This window comes from Lathyrus oleraceus, chromosome 7 (genome assembly GCF_024323335.1).
Source record: "Lathyrus oleraceus cultivar Zhongwan6 chromosome 7, CAAS_Psat_ZW6_1.0, whole genome shotgun sequence".
Lineage (NCBI taxonomy): Eukaryota > Viridiplantae > Streptophyta > Magnoliopsida > Fabales > Fabaceae > Lathyrus > Lathyrus oleraceus.
This window is the reverse complement of record NC_066585.1, coordinates 232,590,908-232,600,498: the sequence shown is the minus strand read 5'-3', so window position 1 is coordinate 232,600,498 and position 9,591 is coordinate 232,590,908. Positions and strand designations below refer to the sequence as shown.

General features: G+C 36.3%; 1 protein-coding gene and 1 long non-coding RNA gene across 2 annotated transcripts; one reads left to right on the top strand and one right to left on the bottom strand.

The window, feature by feature from the left end:
* The first annotated feature begins 447 nt into the window (after positions 1–447).
* Positions 448–990, top strand: LOC127103119 (uncharacterized). Its single transcript, XM_051040405.1, has one exon. The coding sequence runs from the start codon at positions 448–450 to the stop codon at positions 988–990; it is 543 nt and encodes a 180-aa protein (XP_050896362.1).
* Positions 991–6,323: 5,333 nt separating this feature from the next.
* Positions 6,324–8,859, bottom strand: LOC127107710 (uncharacterized). Its single transcript, XR_007795805.1, has 2 exons — positions 8,426–8,859; positions 6,324–6,654 (listed from the first exon to the last, which is right to left on the bottom strand). It is a non-coding gene; the product is annotated as an uncharacterized LOC127107710 (long non-coding RNA).
* Between the last annotated feature and the right edge of the window lie 732 nt (positions 8,860–9,591).

Here is a 9,591-nt window from a genome sequence, read left to right as displayed (position 1 = left end):
ACGCCTGAGACAATACATGTTGACCCATAAAACATTGTTGATATCAAAGATGGATCAAAACAAGTATATCTTTGAGAAGCCTGGTCTCACCGGAAGAGTTTCCCATTGGGAAATGATATTAACAAAATACGATATCCAATATGTCACCCAAAAAGCCATCAAGGGGAGTGTGCTGTCAGATTATCTCGCACACCAACCCGTGGAAGATTAGCAGCCAATGCAGTTTGATTTTCCAGATGAGAATGTCCTGTTTATCAGAGACTGTGCGATTCCAGGCCCTGATGAAGGACCCTAACCAGGATTGCGGTGGACGATCGTGTTCAACGGTGCTTCAAATGCTCAAGGTCATGGAATTGGGGAGGTCATGGAATTGGGGCAATAATCACTTCTCTAACTGGCTTTCATCTTCCTTTAACTACAAGGTTGTGTTTCAACTGCACTAAAAATATGGCACAGTATGAGGCATGTATCTCCAGTATTAAAGCAACCATTGATTTGTTTATTACAATCCTTGAAGTATACGAAAATTCAAATCTGGTTATCAGTCAGGTCAATGGAGATTGGGAAACTCATGATCACAAGTTGATCACGTACAGAGAACATGTCTTAAAGTTGATTCCCTTCTTTGATGAAATCACTTTTCATCATATCCCAAGGGAAGAGAATCAAATAGCAGATGCTCTTGCTACCATTTCATCTATGTTCAAGGTCAAATGGACCAACGAAACACCCTCGATAACAAATGAACACCTGGGCGGACCTGCATATTGTCTAGCAACTGACGAAGAATCTGATGATAAACCTTGGTTCTACGACATCAAGAGGTATCTCGAGAAACAAGAGTATCGTGAGAATGCGTCCATTACAGATAAGAAGACCTTGAGAAATCTCTCAGCCAAATTCTTCTTGAGTGGGGACGTGCTCTACAAAAGAAATTATGACTGGTCTTGCTCAGATGCATGGATAGACACGAGGCAAACCAAATCATAACAGGAATCCATGAACACTCCTTTGGGACTCATTCCAGTGGGCACACGATAGCCAAAAAGATCTTGAGGGAAGGTTACTACTGGTTGACCATGGAGGTTGATTGTTATCTCCATGTGCAAATATGCCACATATACCAGATTTATGCAGACAAAGTACGTGTACCACTAACTCCGTTGAACGTCCTGACATCACCTTAACCTTTTGCCATGTGGGCCATAAATATGATTGGACACATTGAACCAACTTCTTCAAAAGGAAATCGGTTTATCTTGGTAACCATTGATTACTTTACCAAATGGATGGATGTTTCTTCTTATGCAAATCTCACCAAACAAGTGGTTGATCGCTTCCTAAAGAAGGAAATCATCTGTCGTTACGGGATTCCCAACAAGATCATTATTGACAATGGATCGAATCTTAATAACAAGATGATGAAAGAGTTATGCAAAAGCTTCAAGATTGAACACCATAACTCATCACCATATCGTCTGAAGATGAATGGCATTGTTGGGCCAACAAACAAGAACATTAAGCAGATTGTTCAAAAGATGGTGAAAACGTACAAGGATCGACACGAAATGCTGCCTTTTGCTTTGCATGGCTATCATACTTCGGTACATACTTCTACTAGGGCAACCCCATTCTATCTTGTATATAGCATGGACGCAGTTCTCCCCGTCGAAGTAAAGATTCCCTCCTTGAGGATCTTAACAAATGTCAAAGTTAAAGAAGCCGAATAGGTTCAAACATGGCTTGATCAACTCAACCTCATTGAAGAGAAGCACATGGCATACCTTTGCCATGGTAAACTATACCAGAAGCAGTTAAAGAAAGCATTTGACAAGAAGGACTATCCTTGGAATCTCCAAGTAGGAGACTTGGTGTTGAAAAAGATTATGCCAATTCATACAGATCTGCGGGGCAAGTGGACACCCAATTACGAAGGACCATATGTTGTGAGGAAGATTTTCTCTGAAAGAGCCTTGATTCTCTCAACTATGGATGGTGAAGACCTCGCATCCCCAATGAACAAAGGCGTAGTAAAAAAATACTTTGCCTAAAAAATAGATCTGCTAAGTCGAAAACTCTAAGGGGAGACTTAGGAAAAAATGGGCATCCCGATGGACCACAAAAAGAAAAGTTTCAGGAAAAAATTAGGGATAAAATCAATGAAAAACCGACTAAGTTGAAGACCCTAAGGGGCAACCTAGGCAAAACAAGGGTATTCCGATAGATTGAAAATTTGAAAGGGTGGTCTAGGCAAAAGTTAGGGATTTAAAAGGCAAGAGGCTATAGTCTGTGGAGAATCTGTGAATCCATCACTACAACTATGGAAACCCCATATGCGAAGAATCAACCCAATCACTCTCCTCGGAAGCAAAGCACAAGGTACTTAAAGGATATAAGGGTTATAGCATAATTGGAACTCAATGGGAATCCTAGCTTTTCCCATTGCCATTGTATTTTTTACCTTTTTTGCAATTACCTCTTTTAGGAATTTCTTCCTCATGTAATCACCTGTTCACGGGTCGATTTCTCATCAATAAAATTTCTTTTATCAAAAACGCTCCTCATTTTTATTTTTTCTAATTTTTTATAAAATGCGAATTTATTTTTAATAAATAATGCATTGAAAATTTTGGGATAATAACAAAAAACATTGAAAGAAAACACGAAATTGCTTTGATTCTAACATGTACGAAGGATAACCACGATTTCTAAATATCACATCTGGTGCACAAGGATGCGAAATGACAAAGGTCACCTTGACCTAAGAGATTACAAAAGTTGTCATCCACTCAAGGTAATCAACACTTAACTTTCCTGCCCATAACAAGCTTGGGGAACTAGAAGATCCAGATCTGTCACTACTACAACAGTATTAAGAGACCAAGATGTCGGGAAGTCAAGTCCTTCCTTCGAGCCAAATCCCAATCTTTATTAGCACCTCCATAAATCCAATCATCGTTAGCGCACTTAAAACCCCGCTCCATCGGTAACCCAAAAGCTTGATAACCCCGATGGTCATTAGTACTTTAAATTCTTAACCTTTATCCCTTTGACAAAAAAACATATGTACATGCGTACATACCACAAAGCCCAGTCACAGTTGGCATCTTGCATATACTAACCATCATTTCATGACATTTCATCACTAAAACGCGTAGCATATTCCATCAAGATGGAGCATTACGCCATACAAAATCAAACATGCATACTTAGCATAAGCCAGATTCGAGCCTCCCTCGGAAGTACAGACAAATCCTCAACTAAGACGACAATATCTCTTCGAATAGAACATCATCCCAACAAAACCCATGATTGGTATTCCCAACAGTTTGTCCCAAAGTATTTCATTCTTTATTTTCCTTTTGTAAGTATCATTGGCCTTCTGACAGTATTATATGCATTTTGCATAGGAAAATTTCCATACTCAATGTCTTGCCTTTTGCAAGTTCCCCTTACTTCTCACATGGGAAATTTCTCTTGTTGCTTACCTTTTGTAAGCCCCCCTTACCTTTAGCAAGTCTTCCCTGCCTTTTGCACAAAAAATTTGTTGTTGTTTCCACTTACCTTTCGTAAGTTCTTTTGCTGCCATTTGCATAAAATAGTGTCTCTTTACTTACCTTTTGTAAGTCCTCGCTGCCTTTTTCATGAGAAAGCTATTTTTTTTTCAAAACTTTGCATCTTTAGCACAAGATAAAGGACTGGACGAATGACTATTGTCGTCTCGATTATTTGGACACTTGACGTATGTTTGAAAAGTCTAAGTGATTTCCACATTTAGAGAACTTTATCTCTTCCATTGTGCCTGTGAGGTATCATGTTGTTCTCTTTCCTTTTGCAAGTTTCCTCTGCCTTTTTCATGAAGATTATCATCTCCTTTACACTTGCCTTTTGCAAGTCCCCCCCTGCCTTTTTCACGTGAAGTCTCTCTTTTAGCTTACCTTTTTTAATTACCCTTTTCCTTCTGCATAGGAAGTCCCTTTTGCTTCATACTTTCCTCTTACAAGTTCCCTCGACCTTTTACATGAGAAATTATATGTCCAACATGCTTACCTTTTGTAATTACCCCCTGCCTTTTGCATGGGAAGTTACTCTTTCATCTTACCTTTTATAAGTATTCTCCGTATTTTGTGTCTCCTTATCTTTCTTTTTGCAAGTCTCCCCTTTCCTTTTTCATTGGGAAGTTTACTTTATTCTATACTTGCCTTTTTCAAGTCCTCTCCGCCTTTTACGCGAGAAAAGCCTTTCATTTCCTTTTGCATAAGGGATCACATTTTCCATTTAATTACCTTCCTAGCCTTTTGCTAAGGAATTCTCCTCACGTTTTGCAAGAGAAAACAAATTCAATTCACTCCTTCTTCTTAACCTTTTGCTAAGGAGTTCTCATTGCCTTTTGCGTGAGAAAACCCAGTCACTCTCATCTTTCTTATTAACCTTTTGTTCAGGAGTTCTCATTGCCTTTTGCATGAGAAGAAATCACATTTATCATTCTTATTAGCCTTTTTCTAAGGATTTTTAATTGCCTTTTGCATGATAAATCATAGTAAATTCCTCCTTCTTCTTAACCTTTTGTTAAGGAGTTCTCATTGCCTTTTTCATGAGAAATCACATTCACTTTCGATCTTTCTTCTTGGCCTTTTACCAAGGAGTTCTCATTATCTTTTGTATGAGAAAACTTCCTTCTTCTTAACCTTTTCTTAATGAGTTCTCATTGCCTTTTGCATGAGAAATCATATCCAGTTTCATATTTCTTCTTAACCTTTTGTTAAGGAGTTTCTCATTACCTTTTGTTAGAGAAATCACATCCATCTTCATTCGCCTTCTTGGCCTTTTAATAAGGAGACATCATTGCCTTATGCATGAGAAATCAATTCACTTTCATCTTTCTTCTTAGCCTTTTGTTAAGGAGCTCTCATTGCCTTTTGCATGAGAAATAACATTTATCTTGATGTGTCTTCTTAGCCTTTTTCTAAGGAATCCTCATTTGCCTTTTGCACAAGAAAACGTCATACTCCTTTACTTGCCTTTTACAAGTCTCATCTACCTTTTGTAGTGGAAAATCTTATCGTTCCCTAGCAAAGCCTCGCTTTCCTTTTGCAAGATCTCTCTGCCTTTTGTAGAAGAGAATTTCAAGTTACCTATATTACTTGCCTTTTGCAAATATACAATCTCCTTACCTTTGTGGAACCCCGCAGGAATATCTCAACCACCAATACCTGCCAAATTTGCCAGTGGAGGCTAAAACAATAAAAATCAGACATATGCACTACATACATAGCATATTGCATACACCATGCATAACAAACATCTCTCTTTGCGATTGACATATATCCCCAACATAATATTTCAGCCAACCCCCAACAGTTGACTCTATAAAAGCCTACCTACCATCCTTCCCCCCAATAAAAAATTTCCCACTAATACACTTACTTCACATTACATCGACTCTCTTCCCAACGGGCGAATTTTTGGATATTCGGGTATTTAATCCTCTTTTACCTCGAATGTTTGAAAGTTGTTTTGTAGTCAGACCTTCAGGTCCAAGAACATTAAATAGGGGCAACTGTCATACCCTAAAATTTGCCCTTCCCTTTTCATTATATCTAACTTATGGTCTCCAATTTATCTGCATAATCCTCTTAACATGCATCTGTATAGTCAGTCATTCATCAACATCGTGAAAGGTCACTAGGCTAAAGGTTCTTTGACAAAGAGGTTCATTGGGTAACTTAATTCCTCAAAGGAATGAATTATCACTTGAGTTAGCGGATTAGGGTTTATTCCTCTACTCATGTGGTTATTAGAGGGATTATTATGGTTAAGGTTCTATTATGACCATCGTGTGAATTCTTTCTCAACATGGGGGATCAAGGCTTTATTTTCAAATAAGTTTTATTGTGATTACTTGGATTGGAAGCTTTTATGATGCAGTTGACTTTTTGGGTCCAAATCAATTTTGAAGTTGACTTTTTGGGTCCAAATCAATTTTGAAAGTTGACTTATTTCTCTAATTCCTGGAAGTCCCTCTATTTCAAGTCCAAGCATGGCTATTAGTATTGATACATATCATAAAAAAAGGGTTTGGAGGTTATTCATGACCTTGTTGATTCTTGGTTAACCATGGAAGTTTGATGTTGACTGATTAGTTTCTTTATGGGCTTGATCATTACATTTATTCATTATGTATGGTGTGGATACAAGATAATACATTAAGATCTATGGTCCAAATTGCAAGATTCATTCAAATTCATATTCAAGTTCAAGGTCAAATATAAGTTCATTTTTGGAGGGAAAGCCTTTTTCTTAAAGCACAAGTTACACAAATCTATTCAATGGGCCCCTTCATTACCAAATCATCAATTTCACTACAAAAAGGGTCAAAAATCAAAAGTTTACACAAAATACACATTGTTGACCTAAAGTTGAATTTGGTCAACTATTGACTTTTTGGTCAATATTTGACAAAAGTCAACCAAGACCTTCTCCTAAACCCTAATCATACTCTTTCATTAAGTTGCAAGCCATTCAATACTCCTCCAAAAGCCTTCAAGTGTATCTTTATGCCCAGTCCATGCCATATCTAGCCACTTGATAACCTTGCCAAATTGACCATAAAGCTTTGCCAAATCTTGTTCAATTCATTAAGATACACCAACCCTGCATCAAACCAACCAACATGCATAAGTACACAAACCAAATACCACCTATCACATATCATCAAAATGAATTTCAAATGCAACACGTTCAAGCAGTTCACTTATCATATACAATTAGCATACATGTGGTTAACACAATTTTCATCCTCATTTCAAACTACTATACATCCAAGCAAGCATAACAGCCCCTAACCATAGTAGTCCAGCATAGTTGACATGTCTAATTCCATTCAATGAAAGTTCAAGAAATTAATTTAACAGTCCATTTCAAAAACAACAATTCCACCTAGATTTCATGCAAGCAAAACATCATTTCTAACAGTCACAAACAGGAGTTGGTTCCAACATGTTCATGACAGGAAACCTAGAACTTACTATGCTACACATCCAACAATAGATACAAAATACTTAAACATCTCAATCATACATATATAACCAAAAGCCATTCGTATTCAAACACAATGCACACATACATAAATCAAGTCCAACCATATATACATAAATCATATCATACTAGATTTCAGTTCAGTTCACCTACAACCATACCAATTCAGATTTCAAACAATCATGCTTAACCATTCCAATAAGTTCTTCTAAAAAAACTCCTAGAATTAGTACAACAAGTATACATGACAAAAGAATGTTCACAAAGTCATTCATAGCTAACCAAAATTCCATGGCAATGCAATGTGCTACTAACAACCCTGCAAACTAATTAGACCCTTGCACTTCATAGCCTGCATAGTTCATATGTTAACATAACTAGAATTCCATCACTACAATAACTAACCATTCTCATAACCAACAACTAACAAACACTAACTACTACTAATAGAAGAAGTTAATTTTGTTAACATCTAACTAACCACCACATCATCTAACAATACTAACTTTCTCACATAACTCCCTCTTCATAACTAACCTTTTTCTTTTTCATCAACATTTGAATGCTAACTAAGTTACACAACAAGTCTACCAATTATCAATTCAATTTCTTTTCAAATAGAAGCATTTCCATTAAATAATTCCAAGCATTACTAATTAACCTCAAACTCAATTCAAGTGAATATTCAAATTAACATAGCAAATCCCCTAACTGCATAATGACAATAATAACTCGGACAAATTAATAATTTCATACTATAATCACTAACAATCACCAATATTCAATAAACAAGTTTGAATTTCAATAACTAAACTTAATGTAACTACCTATTTCACTATCCTAACACTAACAACTAACATTTCAGTTAACAGTTATAATAGAATTTCAGAACCTCACTAAATGAATTCAAATTCACCAACTGATTGATAACTGAAGCTAACAGATACTTAATAGTGTGATAACTTCTAACAAATTTTCATCCCAACTTAACTGAGATTCAATAGTGCCCTAACTGTTAACAGAGTTACTCGGACCCTGCCCCATTCTATTACAGATCAATTCATCTCTATATAAATTCATTATCATCATGCAATCATTAGAGAATCATTAGCTCAGAAACTCCTCGTCAATCATTACACACACAACCATTCACCATAAATCATGAATCACACTTCATCATTCTCATTGATAAATTCTCAACCTCGTCACAAACCTCTCAGAATCCTCACCTCTATATGCAAATCACATTCCACCCTATCCTACTCTCTCACACGAACGTAAAACAAAAACAAATCATAGAGCATTCGAATCCTACATATTAAATATCTCAGAAGAAGAAGAAGAAGAAAGTTACGAAAAAGAGAGAAGTTGAGTTTGAATTGCATACCAGACTCATCTACTAGCCTTCTCCACTCTTCAATCTCATCAACTTCGATCCTCAGCAGTCGACTCTGTAGATTGGTGTATTCTGCTTCCTTCATCTCCTTGCTCTAATTCATTTTCCATAATGTAATTTCATGTAAGGGGAATTGAAGCCATTTGGTAGCTGGCTCAAATTCCCCCCTCTTTGATTTAATTTCAAATTTTTGTTTTAGGGTTGATGTAGTTTTCAACTCGGTTAAGGGTTTTGGATAGGAATTAAGGGAAATAAGTTGTATATTATGGAAGAGGGGGTGTAGACGAGTTGTTTGAGGTAAGGAAGGAGCTGCTTGGACCTCCGCCGCCGCCAGAGGCGATTTCCAGCACGACGGAGCTTTGGCTCATATTAGGGCATCTGAAGAGCGTTTGAGATTATTATTTTGAAATTGCTTCTAAATTTCTTCCCTCCTTTCTTGGCTTGGTTATGTATTGGGCCTAAAGGCCTTTGGGCCTAAAGGCCTTTGGGCCCAAACAATTACTAATTGCTCCCTATTCACGCCATACCCCCCAGCTTGAATTCAACAAAACTCAAGAAAGACCAACAACTTGGACCTTGCTGAATGGGGATGTGCCCCAATTGCTCCCTACACACCCTACAGTCCATTACACCATTGTCTTTTTTCTCTTTTTTTATTCCTTCTGTAATTTTTGTTTGTTTTTTTAATCTTTTAGTTATTCATATTTTTTCAGCTAACACTTTTAATACTTTTTTTAGCATATTATATGTTGCTTGAGGAAAATACTTTAAAAATAATTAGATGTTAATTAGGTTTTAATTGTTTTTTCATACTTTGAGAAAATAGATAATAATAATCCTCCACTGAGATTTTGATTAGGACTTTAGGTAGATCTAGTTCTATAATTCATTCTCAACTTATATCTTAGGATTAGTAAACATGTTGATATTAGGGTTTGATTAGTACTTAATTTGCTAGTATGCATGATTACCATTTTAGTCCATTTTCTACACATAGGTTAATCTTTTTGGTACATACTTTAATAAATGAAAAATATATGTTATAAAACACTTTGGATAGTAAAAAAAATTATGTTAGTTTTAATTAGGATTTAATTTAATACTTAGTTGTTTCATTTTTTACTTTTTAAGTAGAATTCATTATAATTTGTTTCCCT

Bases quoted from the DNA above. Each gene is read 5' to 3' on its own strand.
- LOC127103119 (XM_051040405.1), top strand. From the start codon at position 448: ATGGCACAGTATGAGGCATGTATCTCCAGTATTAAAGCAACCATTGAT.